Source organism: Salmo salar, chromosome ssa08, assembly GCF_905237065.1.
Source record: "Salmo salar chromosome ssa08, Ssal_v3.1, whole genome shotgun sequence".
NCBI classification, from domain to species: domain Eukaryota; kingdom Metazoa; phylum Chordata; class Actinopteri; order Salmoniformes; family Salmonidae; genus Salmo; species Salmo salar.
The window spans coordinates 9,156,757-9,179,469 of record NC_059449.1 but is presented as its reverse complement, the minus strand read 5'-3'; the positions used below and the strand labels follow the sequence as shown (position 1 = coordinate 9,179,469).

Below are 22,713 nucleotides of genomic sequence, written 5' to 3'. Positions count from 1 at the left end.
AAGAGTCTCAAAGTAGAAGTGCTGATCTAGGATCTTTACATATAGTCTTATTCATTATGATCTAAAAGGCAAAACTGAACATAGATCAGCACTCCTACTCTGAGAAGCTATGTGGATACGGGCCCTGACCTAATATCATTCAGACCGTAGTTCACAGTAGTCTCACCTCAGTGTGACTGTGTGTGGTCCTGTGCTGCTCAGCTGGTTCCTCTGTGGTTTCAGGAGGAGGTGTAGTCTGGTTGTCCTCCATGACCATGGTCCCCTCAGGGTTCCCTAGACCCTCCTCATACCCCTTCTCCTCCTCCTCCTCCTGGAATAGAGAGGTAATACAGATTACATACAGTATACTCCTTTAGGTATGTACACACAGATAGTAAACACTTTCAACATGCATTTTTATTCTTCCGCACAGCCTATGTCGAAACAGTAAATAAAAAATGTATAAAAATAAAATGGATGAAAAAACATTTTCAGTGTAGACTTATGACTAAAACTAGATACAGATGAATGGACCTATATATATACTGCTCAAAAAAATAAAGGGAACACTTAAACAACACATCCTAGATCTGAATGAAAGAAATAATCTTATTAAATACTTTTTTCTTTACATAGTTGAATGTGCTGACAACAAAATCATACAAAAATAATCAATGGAAATCCAATTTATCAACCCATGGAGGTCTGGATTTGGAGTCACACTAAAAATTAAAGTGGAAAACCACACTACAGGCTGTTCCAACTTTGATGTAATGTCCTTAAAACAAGTCAAAATGAGGTTCAGTAGTGTGTGTGGCCTCCACGTGCCTGTATGACCTCCCTACAACGCCTGGGCATGCTCCTGATGAGGTGGCGGATGGTCTCCTGAGGGATCTCCTCCCAGACCTGGACTAAAGCATCCGCCAACTCCTGGACAGTCTGTGGTGCAACGTGGCGTTGGTGGATGGAGCGAGACATGATGTCCCAGATGTGCTCAATTGGATTCAGGTCTGGGGAACGGGCGGGCCAGTCCATAGCATCAATGCCTTCCTCTTGCAGGAACTGCTGACACACTCCAGCCACATGAGGTCTAGCATTGTCTTGCATTAGGAGGAACCCAGGGCCAACCGCACCAGCATATGGTCTCACAAGGGGTCTGAGGATCTCATCTCGGTACCTAATGGCAGTCAGGCTACCTCTGGCGAGCACATGGAGGGCTGTGCGGCCCCCCCAAAGAAATGCCACCCCACACCATGACTGACCCACCGCCAAACCGGTCATGCTGGAGGATGTTGCAGGCAGCAGAACGTTCTCCACGGCGTCTCCAGACTCTGTCACGTCTGTCAAGTGCTCAGTGTGAACCTGCTTTCATCTGTGAAGAGCACAGGGCGCCAGTGGCGAATTTGCCAATCTTGGTGTTCTCTGGCAAATGCCAAACGTCCTGCACGGTGTTGGGCTGTAAGCACAACCCCCACCTGTGGACGTCGGGCCCTCATACCACCCTCATGGAGTATGTTTCTGACCCTTTGAGCAGACACATGCACATTTGTGGCCTGCTGGAGGTCATTTTGCAGGGCTCTGGCAGTGCTCCTCCTGCTCCTCCTTGCACAAAGGCTGAGGTAGCGGTCCTGCTGCTGGGTTGTTGCCCTCCTACGGCCTCCTCCACGTCTCCTGATGTACTGGCCTGTCTCCTGGTAGCGCCTCCATGCTCTGGACACTACGTTGACAGACACAGCAAACCTTCTTGCCACAGCTCGCATTGATGTGCCATCCTGGATGAGCTGCACTACCTGAGCCACTTGTGTGGGTTGTAGACTCCGTCTCATGCTACCACTAGAGTGAAAGCACCGCCAGCATTCAAAAGTGACCAAAACATCAGCCAGGAAGCATAGGAACTGAGAAGTGGTCTGTGGTCCCCACCTGCAGAACCACTCCTTTATTGGGGGTGTCTTGCTAATTGCCTATAATTTCCACCTGTTGTCTATTCCATTTGCACAACAGCATGTGAAATTTGTCAATCAGTGTTGCTTCCTAAGTGGACAGTTTGATTTCACAGAAGTGTGATTGACTTGGTTACATTGTGTTGTTTAAGTGTTCCCTTTATTTTTTTGAGCAGTGTATTTTAAGATCATCATTAAGAACTAACAAATAAAAGCTAGACAGTCAGCGACTGCACCATTGGCCACGCCCATGGCCATGCCCCCTGTCATACCCACCACCTAAGCCCCATTTTGATCCAGAAAAAAACACACATGGAATGTTTACCCATCGCCACTACGTTGAGGCCTCCTGTACTTACAGAATGACTTCATTTTTGTTAATACCCATCACGGTGGACATAAATATGTGCGTAAAAAACAAGTCAGCTATGATAAGTCAAAAGTCAACAGACAAACCTGACTAAACTATGTTGACGTGTACAGTAGGTGTTTGTTAGTGTGTGGGTATGTATGTGTATATTGGTTATAAAGCGTAGTCAGGTGTATGTAGAATAGGGTGAGATCAGATGTGATGTATACAAAAGAGAGTCAATGAAAGTCATCTGCATGAACTTGATAAACTGCATTAATTTCCTCATTAAGCGTCTTGGGGAAAAAATTAAGTTGAAAGTAATGAAATAGTTATTTTTGAACATCATATAGCTTATACAGTACAAACACTATGTAACCGACTTTTTAGGCTATATACAGTTCCTTCAGAAAGTATTCATACCCCTTGACTTATTCCACATTTTATTGTGTACAGCTCAAATTTATCCAATTCAAAATGGATAAAAAAAGAACAAATACATCTCTAAATACTCTAACCCAGAACGACAAAGTGAAAACATGTTTTTAGAAATATCACATTTACATAAGTATTCACACCCGAGTCAATACTTCGTAGAAGCACCTTTGGCAGTGATTACAGCTGAGAATCTTTTCTTGGTGAGTCTCTAAGAGCTTTCCACACCTGGATTGTGCATCATTTGTCCACTATTCTTAAAATAAAATATTCAAGCTCTGTCAAATTGGTTGTTGATCATTGCTAGACAACCATTTTCAGGTCTTTTCTCAGATTTTCAAGTAGATTTAAGTCAAAACTGCAACTCGGCCACTTAGTAGCATTCACTGTCGTCTTGGTAAGCAACTCCAGTGTAGATTTGGCTTTGAGATTTAGGTTATTGTCCTGCTGAAAGGTGAATGAATCTTCCAGTGTCTGGTGGAAAGCAGACTGAACCAGGTTTTCCTCTAGGATTTTACTTGTGCTTAGCTCCATTCCATTTCTTTTTTATCCTGAAATACTCCCCAGTCCTTAACAATTAAAAGCATACCATGATGCAGCCACCACTATGCTTGAAAATATGGAGGGGTCTCAGTAATGTGTTGTATTGGATTTGCCCCTGTTGGGGTAGGTTCCTTGTTCCTTGTCAATCATTTGCTTATTGGTGAAATCAGCAATCAGACAATATCTTTAAGTAAATCAATCAAAAACCTTTATTAATGCAATTGCAGACAGAATCACGCATGTTTCCGAGTAAGTTCTGCAAAATAGGAAAGGGCCCAAGTTGCTTTAATATGCTTGCAGTCAACCCCTAGTGATGTAACTGCCTATGTCAACACCTTCTACTCATGAGACCAAGCCCATGCATATACAGTTATACAAACCTGCAGGAGAGACAATAGTTCCAGTGTTTTCTAAAGGCTCAGCAGTAATTTTCCACTCCCCAAGTTGCTTTATAGTGGTATGTCTGACTAGTCTCTTATCTCTTTCATTCCCCTGCAGGGTTCTGCGTCTATGAATCTCTTTTAGCCTTGAGGTGCTTTCTCACAGACACCCTGTTTTGACTGCAATAACTCACACATCTCTCAGACCGTTTCTTATAAGAAGCAGAGACTAGAAAAGAACTGTGGAACAATATTAAACCTTATAATGCATATATATTGCTAATCTGTAGTCCAGGACCCTATAAATGTAGTGGGGGAGGGGTCTTATAGCCCTCCCCTTCTATTAATACAACATAAGCATAATCAATTATTATAATACATCAATCATTTGGTGCAGCCCCTATCATGACCCCAAGGTGAACCCCATCATTTCCCCCTTTGGGACTAATTAGTCTCACAGCTTCAATCATAATATTCTCTGAAATCAAACAGATTAGGCAAATCTCCCGGATCCATTAGATTTTTTGTCAAATTGTCAAAAACAGATTTTTCAGATTGAGAGTTTTACTAAGATCAGCAATCTTATCAATTATCACAGTCATAGTCTCAGAGGAGTCAGGGAGGAGCATAACACAATTGTCAGGATCAACAATACCTAGTACGTTACAGTGTCCTCCTTCCTTCGCCAAAAGGTAATCTAAAACTCGTGGCGGCTGACGACTGCTTTCAGATTTTGGACATCTAATGACAGTTGGCTTAATCCTCGGATCGTTAAATTCATATGGGCTTGTAAAGAGTAGGTTAAATTGTTTACCCACTTTCCCAGGACAGCCACACCCCAGGAGGGTATGACTGACATACCACAAATCTCACCCAGGTGTAAGACATGACCATAGGCTTCCTGATTGTCTAGGATGAGTCGTTTGGCACACTTCACTTCCCCAGAGTTGGTTTTACCTGTCTCATTGAAAAGATTGGTGACCGGAATTCTTAACATGTACATTTCTGTTCTCCCCAAATAACAACACCCCCACCATCCAGGAGGTAAAGTGAGGTACCCCTTGTCACTGCATACCCACATCCATCCAAAAGGTGCTCCCATGCCTTCCTCTATCCTGGAAAGGTTTACACCTGTCGCTGTAAGTCTAACACACTAAAATCCCCTTTAGCATAATTTCTCCTATCACTATACTCTTCTCTCAGTTGATCCATATATACATGACAAGCTCTAGTATCTCCCATATCTTCCTTCCCATCATTACAAAGACACCAGGCAGGGGTTGACTTCGGGCTTAGGGAGGTCAGTATGGGAATGATGCTCAAGCTTCCATTTCCTAACAATTCTATCCACGGGTGCCTGCTGGGATAATTACACCGTATAGAGTGGGTAGTTCTTACCGTGAAGACTGACTCACCTCTCCTAAGGTGAGTTCTAGGCCATAGAGGGATCTGCCTGCTTCCTTCTACCACATTAAGTAAGTTTGCTCCCTTCTTGTGACCACCCCAACATACATGTGTCCCATGATCCCCTGCTAACCTCTCAGTTCTACTCCCAAAGAACAGTCCTGTGCTCTCCCTTCGCCTAGTAGGTTTTTTCTCATTATCTCTCTGCATAAAGTATAAAAACCCACATTCAAACTCCATCCGTCTCATAAGCTCAACAAGCACCTCAGTGGTTGATGTAGGCTTTCTAAATACTAAAATCTGGGTTCCTGGCCTCTTAGTCTGATTTCCAATTTTTCTCACCATTTGTATCCATTTGTTGTTTTCCTCAGATCCCCCAAGGGGTCCTGTGGCTGCACCAACAAGGAGACCCATGGAAAGGATGATGGGGAAAACAAACCACCAGACCCGGTTTAGTCTCTGTTTCCTAGTTATAGAACCTGAGTGCGAGTGTGAAATGATGTCTCCTTCTGTTCGTTGGCTAGAGCCGCCTTCTTCATCTTTCTTTCCAGCCTTTTGGTCTGGGCCCTCTGCTTCTGTCCTTTGGCTCGAACCTTCTTCCTTCTTCAGATGTTCTCGGGGCCCTGCTCTCCCTCCCTCTAGTCGCTCATTCATGGCTTCCACTCTGGGAGATGCTTGCAGTGGGAGATGATGCCAGCCAGACCTCTCCGCTACCCGGATTGCAGTTGGTGTTGCCATGGTCACCTGGAAGGGTCCCATCCATCTTGGCTGGTTCCATTTTCTTTTATGAACTCATAGTTTCACCCAGTCTCCTACGCAGATGGTCAGAGCATCTGGATCCTCACCTGGGATTGGTTCAGCTGCTTTCCTAGTGTGAGAGTGGAGAAAACTGACAATAGAAGTTAGTTCTTTCATGTACTCAATGTGATCACACTGTGCATCAGTTATGTCTATCTGTCAGTCAGTCATAGGTCTCGAACACCTTGTTAACATCTGGTAAGGTGTACACCTAATACCTTTGTTAAGGCTACTGCGCATTTTCATGAGGACAAGGTGCAATCCCTCTACACATGTCATTCCTGTGGAATTGCATAGTTTGGCAAGGGAGCCTTTCAGGGTCTAATTAGCCCTCTCAGTAACTCCCGTTACTCCGCGGGTGATAGATGGACACAAACTTCTGGTCAACACCCATCATTTTGGCCACTTGGGCAACCACATCTCCTATGAGATGGGTCCCATTGTCTGCAGACAAAACCTCAGGCACTCCGAACCTGAGTATAATTTCCCTGACTAGCAATTTTGCAACTGTTCTCGCATTGTAGTTGGTGGTGGGAAATGCTTCCACCCACCTGGTGAACCTGTCAATTATCACCAGGCAGTGTCTCTTTCTTTATTTTCGCTCTACCATGTCTATGAAATCCATAGCAAGGTGGACAAATTGTCCTTTTGGAGTGGGGAACTTCCCTGGTTGCAGTGGAGTTCCCTTGTCTATGTTATATAACGAACATGTAGCGCAACGATAAATGAACTGTTTTTTACGTGCTGATTCAAATTTTGACAAAACCATTGGGCCGAAATCTTCTCCTCCTCCATATCCGAAATCTTCTCCTCCTAAATCTTCTCCTCCTCCATATCCCCCTTGATGAATGGCTCACTCCATGAGCAAATCAGCAAATAGTAGAGATTAGAGGTCGACCAATTAATCGGAATGGTCGATTAATTAGGGCCGATTTCAACTTTTCATAACAATCGGTAATCAGCATTTTTTGACACCGATCATGGCCGATTACATTGCACTCCACGAGGAGACTGCGTGGCAAGCTGACTACCTGTTATGCAAGTGCAGCAAGGAGCCAAGGTAAGGTGCTAGCTAGCATTAAACGTATCTTATAAAAAACAATCAATCTTAATATAATCACTAGTTAACTACACATGATTGATATTACTAGTTTATCTAGCTTGTCCTGCGTTGCATATAATCAATGCGGTGCCTGTTAATTTATCATTGAATCATAGCCTACTTCGCCAAACAGGTGATTTAACAAGCGCACTCACGAAAAAAGCACTGTCATTGGACCAATGTGTACCTAACCATAAACATCAACGCCTTTCTTAAAATCAATACACAAGTATATATGATTAAACCTGCATACTTAGTTAATATTGCCTGCTAACGAATTTATTTTAACTAGGGAAATTGTGTCACTTCTCTTGCGTTCTGTGCAACAGAGTCAGGGTATATGCAGCAGCCTGGGCCGCCTGGCTCGTTGCGAACTGTTTGAAGACTATTTCTTCCTAACAAAGACAGCCAACTTCGCCAAACGGGGGATGATTTAACAAAAGCGCATTTGCGAAAAAAGCACAATCGTTGCACGAATGTACCTAACCATAAACATCAATGCCTTTCTTAAAATCAATACACAGAAGTATATTTTTTTAAACCTGCATATTTAGTTAAAAGAAATCCAGGTTAGCAGGCAATATTAAACTAGGGAAATTGTATCACTTCTCTTGCGTTCATTGCACACAGAGTCAGGGTATATGCAACAGTTTGGGCCGCCTGGCTTGTTGCGAACTAACTTGACAGAATTGTACATAATTATGACATAACATTGAAGGTTGTGTTGCGTTTCTTCCCTGCGCTTTGATCTATATAAGCAGAATCATCAACGAACAGCACCTGCCTCTGTCCTGACTCATTTCTTTCCTCCCGCACTCTATTGTTCTCTACAGCTTTAGTTTGGTCACGGTAGCCTTGTTCATGAAGATCTGTCCTTCCAGCATCATCATTCCTATCACAGTTTCTGATACAAGAGTACTTTTCTTCTTCCCCTTCTTGTCCATTTTTCTTGTCTGAATTATCTCCTTGACTAAATCCAACCTAGTCTTGTTGAATGAACCATCCATTGGATATCTATTTTCTCCTGTCATCTCTGTCCAGACATGCCATTTCTTAAAAGTGAATGTAAATTCCACAGCGGGAAACTTCTTTTGATATATTCAACAGGCGTGACAGGCTTCATTGCTCCTATCTCGTCATTCTGGATTGACTGTGCCATGCTGCTCCGGCTTTTTATTTAGATAGTCTGCGTGTAATGTTTTCTCAATTTCTATAGGGTTATCCTAAAGTGGGTGTAATATGTAGACATATGCCTATATAAATTCTTCTCTATCTCCTTTCAGTATGTGTTAAACAACAGTGGGTGATACTGTAATCCTAATTCTACTTACACTTAATCCAGGCTATAGTAAATGGTTCTACTAAACTCAAATATATTTCACACACGGGCTTCACAGAGACAACCGCATGATAGACTTCAATTCCTAATATTATATCTTAAGGGTGTAGAGTAACAGTAATATGTTATACACCAGTGCCCCCTGGTGATAGCGTCACAAAGTAATTTTCTATGAAAATCTCTACAGAACTTCCTTGTAATAATTTGACTGGTATACTAAGGGTTGTACATTTTCTATACTGTCCTATGGTAAGAAAGTGTCACTAACAAATATGTTCAACCTTTTATTCAAATTACTTTTATTCCACCATTTGGCCATTACCCAAAACCGCCGCCATAATCCACAGACAAACAAACAAATGAAACATACAACGCACTATTCATAAACAACTCAACTCATTCACTGGGTAAATTTCACACAGAATTACCACTATTCATAAACAACTCAACTCATTCACTGGGTAAATTTCACATAGAATTACCTCTACAAAAATAAAAAAGAAACCACCCTCCCATAGGCCAAGGTGGCCTGGGTAATGGTCGCTGCATTACTACCTGAAATAAAATAAAATAGATGATTATCGCTGAACCACCTCTTCAAAACCAAAATAACTAGTATTGGGTAATTGTCACTGAATTACCTCTTTCAAAATAAAAAATAGATGATTATTATCGCTGAACCACCTCTCCAAAATAAAATAACTAGTATTAAGTAATGGTCTCTGCATTACCACCCGAACTAAAAATTAAAATCATCAATCATTCATTTCATTCATCATACATTGACATCATGCATTTCACCAATAGCCCGTTGTCATTTCCCCAATCTAGAATTCGACTATGTTATATTCAAAGTGTATGTATATATTTTAGAGTGAGTGAGGTGCCACTTACTTGTTAGAGGGAAACCACACCAGTAAATGCCAATTAATTACAGACTTAGATTAAACAGGTGTTTGCTTACGTTGTTTAATTAGCTCTGGCACCATGGTGTAGAATCTCCTCCAACCGGGGTGGACACTCACTCCTGGCAAGCTCGCCAAATGTTGGGGTAGGTTCCTTGTCAATCATTTGCTTATTGGTGAAATCATCAATCAGACAATATCTTTAAGTAAATCAATCAAAAACCTTTATTAATGCAATTACAGACAGAAGTTGACAACGGGAACATAGCACACATCTTTCCGAGTAAGTTCTGCTAAATATGAAAGGGTCCAAGTTGCTTTAATACGCTTGCAGTCAACACCTAGTGATGTAACTGCCTACGTCAACACCTTCTACTCATGAGACCAAGCCCATGCATATACAGTTATACAAACCTGCAGGAGAGACAATAGTTGCAGTGTTTTCTAAGGGCTCAGCAGTAATTTTCCACTCCCCAAGTTGCTTTATAGTGGTATGTCTGACTAGTCTCTTATCGCTTTCACTCCCCTGCAGGGTTCTGCGTCTTTGAATCTCTTTTAGCCTTGAGGTGCTTTCTCACAGACACCCTGTTTTGACTGCAATAACTCACACATCTCTCAGACCGTTTCTTATAAGAAGCAGAGACTAGAAAAGAACTGTGGAACAATATTAAACCTTATAATGCATATATATTGCTAATCTGTTGTCCAGGACCCTATAAATGTAGTGGGGGAGGGGTCTTATAGCCCTCCCCTTCTATTAATACAACATAAGCATAATCAATTATTATAATACATCAATCATTTGGTGCAGCCCCTATCTTGACCCCAAGGTGAACCCAATCACCCCAAACATAACACTTTGTATTCAGCAGTAGCGTAAAGTACTTAAGTAGAAATAGTTTGAAGTACTACTTAAGTAGTTTTTGAACTTTACTATTTATATTTTTTGACAACTTTTACTTTTTACTTCACTACATTCGTAAAGAAAATCATGTACTCTTTACTCCCTACATTTTCCTTGACACCCAAAAGTACTCGTTACATTTAAATGCTGAGCAGGACATGAAGATGGTCCAATTCACGCACTTATCAAGATAATACATGGTCATCCCTACTGCCTCTGATCTGGCGGACTCACTGAATGCAAATGCATCATATATAAATTATGTCTGAGTGTTGGAGTGTGCCCCTGGCTATTCGTAAATTTTCAAAATCAGGAAAATGGTGCCGTCTGCTTTGCTTAATATAAGGAATTTGAAATGATTTACTTTTACTTTTGATAGTTAAGTATATCTAGAACCAAATACTTTTACTCAAGTAGTATTTTACTTGAGTAACTTTCTATTAAGGTATCTATAGTTTATTCAAGTTTGACAATTGGGTACTTTTTCCACCACAGGTATTCAGGAGAAAAATGTAATTGCTTTGCCACATTTCTTGCAGTATTACTTAAGTGCCTTGTTGCAAACAGGATGCATGTTTTGGAATATGTTTATTCTGTACAGGCTTCCTTCTTTTCACTCTGCCAATTAGGTTAGTATTGTGAAGTAACTACAATGTTGTTGTGTCAGTGTTCTCCTATCACAGCCATTAAACTCTGTAACCATTTAAAAGTCACCGTTGGCCTCATGGTGAAATCCCTGAGTGGTTTCCTTCCTCTCCAGCAACTGCGTTAGGAAGGTCGCCTGTATCTTTGTAGTGACTGGATGTATTGATACGCCATCCAAAGTGTAATGAAAGGAATATTCAATGTCTGCTTTTTTAATTTTTACCCATCTACCAATAGGGGGCCTTCTTTGTGAGGCATTGAAAAACCTCCCTGGTCTTTGTGGTTTAATCTGTGTCTGAAATTCACTGCTTGACTAAGGGACATTACAGATAATTGTATGTGTGGGCTACAGCGATGAGGTAGTCATTCACAAATCAAGTTAAACACTATTATTGCACACAAAGTCCATGCAACTTATTATGTGACTTGTTAAGCACATTTGTACTTCTGAATTTATTTAGGCTTGCCATAACAAAGGGGTTGAATACTTATTGACTCAAGACATTTCAGCTTTTCATTTGTAAAACTTTTGAAAAACATAATTCCACTTTGACATTACGGGATATTGTTTAGGCGAGTGACAAAAAATATAAATGAAATACATTTTACATTCAGGCTGTAACACAATATTGTATTACATGCCTTATATATAACACAATGTATGGACCTTGCACTTCAACGATTGACCCACAACTGCTCTTTACTGGATGCATCTATGTCATCTTGCTGCGTCTACCTTTAATCCAGGGTTTGATCTAAACGTCAGAAGCTATCGAGTGGAATGGTTACTTTCTATGTTATGGTGGAATGTTTTTTCTGCTGGTGCATCCTGAGGTATCTCCTCTCCGAGAACCTCTTCCCACAGTGAGTACAGGCGAATGGCCTCTCTCCCGTGTGGACCTTGAGGTGCATCTTCAGCTGGTGCTGGCGGGAGAATTTCTTCTCACACTGGGGGCAGCTGTAGGATTTCTCCCCCGTGTGGACTCTCTGGTGCCTGTTCAGGCTGGACGATTGTGAAAAACTGGCCTTGCACAGGTGGCAGCCGAATGGTTTCTCCCCCGTGTGCACCCTCTGGTGGATCACCTGTTTGCAGAAACTGAAGGCTTTCCCACAGAACAAACATGGAAAGCGCTTCTCTTTGCCACCGGATCTACTGATAGCATCACTACTACTGTCATTTGTCAATGGGCTTGTGTAGCCATTTAGTGTTGAGGCACTGGCATTGTCTGAGGTCTGGTTTAACATTAGGAGAGTGTGAGGAGGACGAGGGCCAGGGAGTGTCTGTGTTGTTGCAGGGTCCATGTTCCAGTTGATAGATCCTATAGAAGGCAGGTTGAAGGCAGCATCTGTTAGGGGGTTAACCTGAGGCTCCATCAGTCTCTCTGAATCACAACTATAGGAGCAGGACGGAGCATCGCTAGGAGAGTCTGTTTCTGTTCTCTCCTGCCGCATATGGATACCTCCCAGTCCCCGTGGACCAAATCTACACCTCGCCCTGTTGTCATGGAGACTAAGTTCGGTTGTTGTTTTGTGTTCGACTGTCTGTTTCTGATTGTGGTTAACAGTGTTGTTCCCCAGCCCAGACTTGAGGATGCTGTCCCATCCACTGACCTCCACTATGTCGCCTCTGGTCCTGACCTGCTCAGTGACGTTGTCCCCTGGGCTCTTGGCTGCACCGGTCTGGGAATCCAAAATTGTTGTCCAGTCTCCTCTGTTAGCCTCCAACCAACCACCTGCAGGAAGAGGTTACAAAATAGACTTTAAAAACATGGCAGAGAAAACTCTACATATGGAGTTTTTTGTTATTGTCAATTACCTGGTCAAGTTCATAGACTATAATGTCTGCTTTTACATGTAAACATAAGTTCTATTGATTGAATTTCACGAATGAAGAAAATATAGAAGAAAAGAAAATAGCCAGGCGCATCACTATTCCCAATGAAGATCTATTACTGTATGTAGGCAGGTAGCCTAGCGGTTAAAGCATTGGGCCAGTAACAGAAAGGTTGCTGGTTCGAATCCCCGAGCCGTCTAGTTGAAAAATCTGCCAATGTGCCCTTGAGCAAGGTACTTAATCCTAATTGCTCTAGATAAGAGTGTCTGCTAAATGACTAAAATGTAAATATGCATGTCTCCCTTACATCGCTCCCCCATCTTAGGTCCACTCAGCAGATCAATGCTCTCTGGTCCGTCTTCTATCGTCTCCTCTTTGACTAGCAGCAGATCATGCTTCTCATCCTCCATGTCTACTGACTGTAAGAGATACAGAGTGAGAGGATGTTGGATCAAGAAATCTGATATGAGCACCCTGCAATGGAGCATCTTCTGATTGGGCAATGAGGGATTGCTATGAGTACTATACAAACATGTTAGTTGATTTGATACTATGCAAACATATTGGTTGATTTGATTACTAAACACTCTCGAATGGTTTGATATTTCAAAGGCATGGTCTCACACTTAAAGAGCAACTCCACCACTTTTCAACCTCACTTTCATTATCTCCAGCACAATACCAGTGTCAACATACACTAAAAGTATATAGACACCTGCTCATAGAACATCTCTTTCAAAAATCATGGGTATTAATATGGAGTTGGTCCCCCCTTTGCTGCTATAACAGCCTCCGCTCTTCTGGGAAGGCTTTCCACTAGATGTTAGAACATTGCTGCGGGAACTTGCTTCCATTCAGCCACAAGAGCATTAGTGAGGTTGGGCACTGATGTTGGGCGATTAGGCCTGGCTCGCAGTCGGCGTTCCAATTCATCCCAAAGGTGTTAGATGAGGTTGAGGTCAGGGCTCTGTGCAGGCCTGTCAAGGTCTTCCACGCCGATCTCGACGAACCACTTCTGTCTGGACCTCACTTTGTGCATGGGGCATTGTCATGCTGAAACAGGAAAAGGCCTTCCCCAAACTGTTTTCACAAAGGTGGAAGCACAGAATCTTCTAGAATGTCATTGTCAAATCAAATCAAATGTTATTTGTCACATGCGCCAAATACAACAGGTGTACACCTTACAGTGAAATGCTTACTTACAAGCCCTTAACCAACAATGCAGTTTTAAGAAAATACCCCCAAAAAAGTAAGAGATAAGAACAACAAATAATTAGAGCAGCAGTAAATAACAATAGCAGGGCTATATACAGGGGGGTACCGGTACAGAGTCAATGTGCGGGGGCACCGGTGTCGAGGAAATTGAGGTAATATGTACATGTAGATAGAGTTATTAAAGTGACTATGCATAGATAATTACAGAGAGTTACAGCAGCGTAGAAGAGACCATTTTTAGAGCCTTCCTCTGACACCGCCTGGTATAGAGGTCCTGGATGGCAAGAAGCTTGGCCCCGGTGATGTACTGGGCCATACGCACTACCCTCTGTAGTGCCTTGCGGTCGGAGGCCGAGCAGTTGCCATATCAGGCAATGATGCAACCCGTCAGGATGCTCTCGATGGTGCAGCTGTAAAACCTTTTGAGGATCTGAGGACCCATGCAAAATCTTTTCAGTCTCCTGAGGGGGAATAGGTTTTGTCGTGCCCTCTTCACGACTGTCTTGTGTGCTTGGACAATGTTAGTTTGTTGGTGATGTGGATGCCAAGGAACTTGAAGCTCTCAACCTGCTCCACTACAGCCCTGTTGATGAGAATGGGGGCATGCTCTGTCCTCCTTTTCCTATAGTCCACCATCATCTCCTTTGTCCTGATCACGTTGAGGGAGAGGTTGTTGTCCTTGCACCACACTGTCAGGTCTCTGACCTCCTCCCTATAGGCTGTCTCATCGTTGTTGGTGATCTGGCCTACCACTGTTATGTCATCAGCAAACTTAATGTTGGTGCTGGAGTCGTGCCTGGCCGTGCAGTCATGAGTGAACAGGAAGTACAGAAGGGGACAGAGCACGCACCCCTGAGGGGCCCCCGTGTTGAGGATCAGAGTGGCGGATGTGTTGTTACCTACCCTTACCACATGGGGGAGGCCCGTCAGGAAGCTCAGGATCCAGTTACAGAGGGAGGTGTTTAGCCTCTTGACGTTACCCTAGGATAGGGGGCGCTACAGCGCATTTTGGAAAAAATTAGTGCCCATTTTCAACGGCCTACTAATCAAACTCAGAAGCTAGGATATGCATATAATTAATACCTGTGGATAGAAAACACCCTAAAGTTTCTAAAACTGTTTGAATGGTGTCTCAGTATAACAGAACTCATATGGCAGTCAAAACCCCGAGACCGATTGAAACAGGAAGTGGAATTCTGAATTGTGGACTCAACTTCACGTCGTTGCCTATTATTCACACCGTGAGCTATCGTTCATTGAGCACTTCCTATTGCTTCCACAAGATGTCCCCAGTCTTTACAAAGTGTTTTGAGCCTTCTACTGTCGTAACTCAGTGAATGAGACGCGTTGGAAATTGGTCACAGGGGGAGGGCCATCACCATTATGACGCCGGCGGCCCTGTCTACCCCCACCTTTCGAAACGTTTTGAAACACAATACAATCGTCCCCCTCGAATCTTTTTGGCTCTCTTGTTGAAACAGGCCCTGAAGATTTATGTTATACAACGTTTGACATGTTTGAACGAACCTAAATGGGAAGAAAAAAAAAATATTTCGAAACGGCTGTCCCGCGCCCGGCAGAGCATTTGGATACAGCATTCAGACGCGCTAACAACAGCAAGCTAATGGAACGTAAAGGATGGACTTTTTCGACCGAAAATACATCTGTTGTGGACCTGGGATTCCTGGAAGTGCTTTCTGATGAAGACAACTAAAGGTAAGCGATTATTGACAATATTATACAAGATTAGATGTGATATGTGATTGTTCCAAGATGGCGCCGAGCTAGGTTTACTAGCTCATTTTCTGAGTATCGCATCCCCTTTTATCGCTAAGTGTGATTACCCAGTAAAGTTATTTTTAAATCTGGTATGACAGGTGCTTTCAAGAGATATTCATCTATAAATCTTTAGAATGACAATATTACATTTAAAAAATGTTTTCGAATAGTAATTCAGTAAATTGTAGCACTGTTTCCCGGGATGCATTTGACGGGAAAATAGTTAGTCAACGTCAGACGCCGATGTAAAATGCTGTTTTCATATATAAATATGAACTCTATTGAACAAAAGAATGCATGCATTGTGTAACATGATGTCCTAGGTGTGTCATCTGATGAAGTTTGTAAAAGGTTAGTGCTGCATTTAGCTGTTTTTTGGTTATTTGTGATGCATGTGGTTGGTCGGAAAATGGCTATGTTGCTGCTTTTACGATGGACTCCTCTAACATAATCTAATGATTTGCTTTTCCTGTAAAACCTTTTTGAAATCGGACGACGTGGGTCGATTCAGGAGAGGTGTATCTATAAAACGATATGAGACAGTCCTATATTTGAAAAAAAATAATATTAAATTTCGTTATGCTAATGTCGCTAGGAGTTTTCGCTGGATTTTGATCCCGCATACGGGACGAGACGCTGGAGAGGTTAGTGCTACAGGTCGGTAGTCATTTATGCAGGTTACCTTAGTGTTCTTGGGCATAGGGACAATGATGGTCTGCTTGAAACATGTTGGTATTACAGACTCAGACAGGGAGAGGTTGGAAATGTCAGTGAAGACACTTGCCAGTTGGTCAGCACATGCTCAGAGTACACGTCCTGGTAATCTGACTGGCCCTGCGGCCTTGTGAATGTTGACCCGTTTAAATGTCTTACTCACATCGGCTGCGGAGAGCGTGATCACACAGTCGTCTGGAACAGCTGATGCTCTCATGCATGTTTCAGTGTTACTTGCCTCAAAGCGAGCATATTTAGCTCGTCTGGTAGGCTCATGTCACTGTGCAGCTCTCGGCTGTGCTTCCCTTTGTAGTCTGTAATAGTTTGCAAGCCCTGCCACATCCGACGAGCATCGGAGCCGGTGTAGTACGATTCGATCTTAGTCCTGTATTTACGCTTTGCTTGTTTGATGGTTCATCTGAGGGCATAGCTGCCGCTCCTTGAAAGCGGCAGCTCTAATCTTTAGCTCAGTGCAACTGTTGCCTGTAATCCATGGCTTCTGGTTGGGGTATGTACGTACAGTCACTGTGGGGACGACGTCCTCAATGCACTTATTGATAAAGCCAGTGACTTTTGTGGTGTACTACTCAATGCCATCGGAAGAATCCCGGAGCATATTCCAGTCTGTGCTAGAAAAACAGTCCTGTACTTTAGCATCTGCTTCTTCTGACCACTTTCTTTATAGACAGAGTCACTGGTGCTTCCTGCTTGAAGTTTTGCCTGTAAGCAGGAATCAGGAGGATAGAATTATGGTCATACTTGCCAAATGGAGGGCGAGGGAGAGCTTTGTACGCGTGTGGAGTAAAGGTAGTCAAAAATGTTTCCCTCTGGTTGCACATTTAATATGCTGATAGAAATTAAGTAAAACTGATTTAAGATTCCCTGCATTAAAATCCCCGCCACTAGGAGCGCCGCCTCTGGATTAGTGTTTTCCTGTTTGCTTATGGCTGTATACAGCTCATTGAGTGCGGTTTTAGTGCCAGCATCGGTCTGTGGTGGTATGTAGACAGCCACAAAAAAATACAGATAAACTCTCTAGGTAGATAGCGTGGTCTACAGCTTATCATGAGATACTCTACCTCTGGCGAGCAAAACCTCGAGACTTCCTTAGATATCGTGCAACAGCTGTTGTTTATATATTTGCATAGGCCCCCGCCCTGTGTCTTACCATTGGCTGCTGTTCTATCCTGCCGATGAGTGTATAACCCGCCAGCTTTATGTTCTTAATGTCATCGTTCAGCCACGACTCGGTGAAACATCAGAGTTTTTAATGTCCCGTTGGTAGGATATACGTGCTTTCAGTTCGTCCCATTTATTTTCCAGCGATTGAACGTTAGCTAGCAGGACGGAAGGCAAAGGCAGATTAGCCACTCGTTGCTTGATCCTCACAAGGCACCCTGATCTTTTTCCGCAAAATCTCAGTTTCCTTCTCCAGCGAATGATGGGGATCTGGGACTGTCCGGGTGTCTGTTTCGCTGTAGCGTTAAGATTTCCCTTCACTGGAACTAAGGGGCCTAGCCCGAACCATTAAAAACAGCCCCAGACCATTATTCCTCCTCCACCAAACTTAACAGTTGGCATTATGCATTGGGACATGTAGAGTTCTCCTAGCATCGGCCAAACCTAGATTTGTCCGTCGGACTGCCAGATGGTGAAGCGTGATTCATCACTCCAGAGAACGCTTTTCCACTGCTCCAGAGTCTAATGGTGGCGAGCTTTACACCACTCCAACCGATGCTCGGCATTGCGCACGGTGATCTTAGGCTTGTGTGCAGCTGCTCGACCATGGAAACGGCACATTTCTAAAGTTTAGTAGAAAAAATATATAAAATAAAAACATTCTACCCGATGACATAAAAGAAAAGTGATTTTCAAACACTAAGATTCGCGGTGATGTGGGGAGCAAGAAAATACCCTCCCTTGGGCTAGAAACTCGGTGCAGGTTTTGTTTTTTTACTTTCAATCCTACCCAGAGATGTCACAGAGAAGCGTTTTTTTTAGGACCTTATCTTTTTAACCACAGATCATAGAAACGGTCTTGTTTTCACATATGTGGACACTGATTTGGTGCTGGAAATGATGATTATGAGATTGAAAAGTGGCAGAACGGACCTTTAAGACGACATGAACCAAGACCGGGGCCGTATCCACAAAGAGTCTCAGAGTAGGAGTACTGATTTAGGATCTTTCCAATACAGTGCATTCGGAAAGTATTCAAACCCCTTGACTTTTTCCACATTTTGCTACATTACAGCTTTATTTTAAAATTGATTAAATATTTTTTCCCCCTCATCAATCTACACACAATACCCCAACCTTTCAGAAGGACAACCATCTCTGCAGCACTCCACCAATCAGGCCTTTATGGTAGAGTGGCCACTCCTCAGTAAAAGGCACATGACAGCCTGCTTGGAGTTTGCCAAAAGGCACCTACAGTAAAGGACTCTGACCATGAAAAAAAAATATTTTCTGGTCTGATGAAACCACGATTGAATTCTTTCGCCTGAATACCAAGCGTCACGAGGGAAAGACAAACGGGATCGAGGGAAAGACAAACGGCACAAAGTACAGAGAGATTCTTGACAGGACAACGACCCTAAGCACACAGCTAAGACAACGCAGGACTGGTTTCGGGAAAAGTCTCGGACTTGAACCTGATCGAACATCTCTGGGGAGACCTGAAAACAGCTGTGCAGCGACGCTCCCCATCCAACCTGACAAAGCTTGAGAGGATCTGCAGAAAAGAATGGGAGAAACTCCCCAAATACAGGTGTGCCAAGCTTGTAGCGTCATACCCAAGCAGACTCGAGGCTGTAATCGCTGCCAAAGGTGCTTCAAGTACTGAGTAAAGGGTTTGAATACTTATGTAAATGTGATATTTCAGCTCTGAATTTTTAATACATTTGAAAACATTTCTAAAAGCCTGATTTGCTTTATCATTATGGGGTATTGTCTGTAGATTGATGAGGGGAAAAAACAATTTAATCAATTTTAGAATAAGGCTGTAACGTAACAAAATGTGGAAAAAGTCAAGGGGTCTGAATACTTTCCGAATGCACTGAATTGAATTTACCACATGTGGACTCCAATCAAGTTGTAGAAACATCTCAAGGACGATCAATGGAAACACGATGCACCTGAGCTCAATTTCGAGTCTCATGGCAAAGGGTCTGAATACTTATGTAAATAAGGTATTATTATTATTTTTAATTTGCAAACATTTCAAAAAACCTGTTTTCACTTTGTCATTATGGGGGTATTATGTGCCGATTGATGAGGAAAAAAATGTTGTGTAAATTTTAGCTACGCAGGCAGCAGAGTGGGCAGCAGCTACGTAAAAATAATTCCAGCACATGCACAGAAATCTCTATCAATAGCCACGGCAAGTTGGGTTACAGATAATCGGGAATAGTATATATTTTTGTTCTTGTAATTTTACCCCCTTTTCGTGATATCCAATTGGTAGTTACGATCTTGTCTCATCGCTGCAACACCCCAACAGCTCGGGAGAGGCGAAGGTCGAGTCATGCTCCCTCGAACCCCAGGCTGTAGTGACGCCTCATCACTGCGATGTAATGCCTTAGACAGCTGTGCCACTATGGAGGCCCCATGACAGGCTTTTAAAATGTAATATTGGTGGACAATTTCAACTTAAAATATTTTTTAAAAGGCACTCATTTCATGGAACAACCCAGTTCACAGTGGGCTCACCTCAGTGAGACTGTGTGTGGTCCTGTACAGATCAGCTGGTTCCTCTTTTGGTTCAGGAGGAAGTGTAGTCTGGTTGTCCTCCATGACCATGATCCCCTCAGGCTTCCCCAGACCCTCCTCCTTCACCAGCAGCACCTCTGGACCCTCCTCCTCCTGGAAGAGAGGTGATACAGATTACACTCCTTCAGGTACATACATACACAGAAACACACTTTCAGCATGGAGTTATCCATCCCCACTACGTTTGAGTCCTATACTGTAGTTGCAGAATGACTTCATTGTTTTTAAACCCATAAATATGATGTTGTGGGTAAATAGAAGTCAGATATGATAAGTCCTCATCAGACAAACCTGACTAAACTATTTTCACATGTACAGTATGTGTTTGTTAGTGTGTGGGTATGTGTAGGCATTAGGGCTGTCAAACGATAACAATAATCAAGTCAATGACATTAGTAAATCGTATTAGTCAACATTTTTAAATGTGCTCAAATTTCTCCCCCTAAGAAAGACTTTTCCATTTAAAAAGTAGTGCATTGAGGTACAGGCATACGATGCTTTGATCGTAAGGGACGGAAACACAAAATGATCTACATCAGAATATTTTAATAGTATTTTCACCATAAACAACACAAAAGTCCCTAACATAGCTACAGCTATTAGTGCTCCCAATGTTTGTGTAGGCCTACTCCCTCTTATCAATGTTCTTGAAGTGTAACACTTGTACACAGTACACACACACACACACACACACACACACACACACACACACACACACACACACACACACACACACACACACACACACACCATTTTAAGTACTGTTAAGGCATTCTAGGTAAAAAGAACTGTCTCTTTGGATACAAAGAACAAAGAGCTTTTAAACTGATGAAAGCATTGTAACCATCTGTACTGTTCAGATACCTTTACACACATAGTCCTACGCAGTCTCCCTCCCATTTACTCCTGCACTATTGACTATGATATTGTTGACTGCTTTGTTGGGAAAGAGAAAGAATGGCATTTCACTGGACTAGTGCACATGACAATAAAAACGTGAAACACACATCCTCTCTCTCACACACACACAATCATACACACCCCACTCTTGCATATGCAGCCTAACTTTGAAGCATATTTTTGAGGAGCCTATTCCTTTTCAGTTCTTCCTGTGCCATCCAAATGTGCATAGCCTAGTCAGTGGTCAAGTTATCAGGTTGCTAGGTAACATGACTAGCTAGCTAACCAATGGGGTTTGTTATCAAATCAAAAAACAGCAGCTTGCGAGTAGTTTAAAACCAATCCACATCTGAAAGAAAAAAACATAGCTCCAGTACTATTGGGCATAACTTTCACATGATTTTGGCTTGAGGCACACAGTCTTCAGCAAAAAAATTCCGTAGGTGAATGGAAGTAATCCAGGCATTTGTAAACATATATCCTACACAGTACAAACATAATATGTAACAGACTTTAGGCTTATATAACACGCAATGTCTGGATGCAAAATTCTACCCAGGAATATTCAACACTGAAATCTGTTACTCGTTATTCCAAATGCACCTGTGGATCTTTTCTGCTGATAACAATGACAATGTATACATTTGTCTTTAATGCAGGGTTTGATCTAAACGTCAGAACCTATCGCATGAAATGGTTTCTTTCGATGTTATAGATTGGAATGATTTTTCTGCTGGTGTATTCTGAGGTAGCTTCTCTCTGAGAACCTCTTCCCGCAGTGCATACAGGCAAACAGCGTTTCTCCCGTGTGGACCTTCAGGTGCATCTTCAGCTGGTGCTGGCGAGAGAACCTCTTCTCACACTGGGGGCAGCTGTAGGGTTTCTCCCCTGTGTGGACGCTCTGATGCCTCTTCAGGTCACCAGCCTCGGCGAAGCGCATGTGACACTGTGTACAGCTGAAGGGTTTCACCCCTGTGTGGACCCTCTGGTGCCTCTTCAGGTTGCCAGCCTGGGCGAAGCGCATGTGACACTGTGTACAGCTGTAGGGTTTCACTCCGGTGTGGACTCTCTGGTGGATCTCCACATTATGGGGGCAGCTGAAGCCTTTGTTACAGAACATGCAGAGGAACCGTTTCTCTTTACTATTGCACGATGTAGAGTCCCCTCTCTGAGCCTGGGCTCTAGTCCTGTCATTTGAGTTCAATACCTGATCAAAAACGACGCGGCCGTGTGAATCAGAAGGCTCCATCGACGTGGACACTGGGTCACAATCTCTGAACGCATGTAAAGGGGAGTGGATCGCAACATTTCGATTTGTCTCCAAGCTTTCCTTGTAATCTAAGACGTCACTGGTGTTGTCTAGCGAGTGTCCTTCTCTTAATTGAGTCTCGTCTGCATTCCATGTCTGAGGAGTGTTGCGCTCAACTTTCACAATAACCTCATCTACAACAATACCTTCCCCTTTCTTATCTAGGTACCTTTCAGAGTATACACTACTACTGTAACGGTTCCAGTCCCCTCTCATTGGATTAGTCTGTGTAGCTAATACCACAGGCATGTCACCAGGTATCATCTGTGTCTTTGTAGCGTATGAACAGGACGGATCATTGTGAGTCTGTAATGCATCACCTGAGTCCCGATTGGATAAAACTGTCCTCGGGTTAGCGTAAAGTAAATACTCTGAGTGGGGAGCAGGAGGACAGCCCAGTCGCCCCAGCCCCGTTAAAGTCTCGGTGTCTGTCTCTGACTTGAGTGCGGCGTTTGGCGTTCCACTGAC

The 22,713-nt window shown here is 42.9% G+C and overlaps 5 protein-coding genes across 7 annotated transcripts in view; 2 read left to right on the top strand and 3 right to left on the bottom strand.

Annotated features, from left to right (window-relative positions):
• LOC106610073 (zinc finger protein 214) overlaps positions 1-22,713 on the bottom strand; it is an 844,054-nt gene that overhangs the window by 12,381 nt on the left and 808,960 nt on the right. The window lies entirely within an intron of this gene.
• LOC106610081 (zinc finger and SCAN domain-containing protein 2) overlaps positions 1-22,713 on the top strand; it is a 482,712-nt gene that overhangs the window by 156,444 nt on the left and 303,555 nt on the right. The window lies entirely within an intron of this gene.
• Positions 1-22,713, top strand: part of LOC106610133 (zinc finger protein 629) — a 254,819-nt gene that overhangs the window by 84,830 nt on the left and 147,276 nt on the right. The gene's annotated exons all lie outside the window — the stretch shown is intronic.
• The window catches only part of LOC106610086 (zinc finger protein 350), a 30,840-nt gene that overhangs the window by 6,217 nt on the left and 1,910 nt on the right, over positions 1-22,713 (bottom strand). Inside the window, exons 4-6 of one of the 2 annotated variants that reach the window (XM_014209245.2) lie at positions 19,977-20,129; positions 12,865-12,976; positions 11,153-12,456 (exon numbers count right to left, since the gene is read on the bottom strand). The exons of the other annotated variant lie outside the window; for it this stretch is intronic. Of the exons in view, the coding sequence (XP_014064720.2) occupies positions 11,516-12,456; positions 12,865-12,976; positions 19,977-20,129 (1,206 nt within the window). The 3' untranslated portion in view covers positions 11,153-11,515. Of the gene's footprint in view, positions 1-11,152; positions 12,457-12,864; positions 12,977-19,976; positions 20,130-22,713 lie in introns of those variants that run through there. 2 annotated transcript variants of the gene reach the window in all.
• Positions 20,568-22,707, bottom strand: LOC123744275 (oocyte zinc finger protein XlCOF26-like). The gene has a single exon (XM_045723209.1). The coding sequence runs from the start codon at positions 22,507-22,509 to the stop codon at positions 21,646-21,648; it is 864 nt and encodes a 287-aa protein (XP_045579165.1). The 5' UTR covers positions 22,510-22,707; the 3' UTR covers positions 20,568-21,645.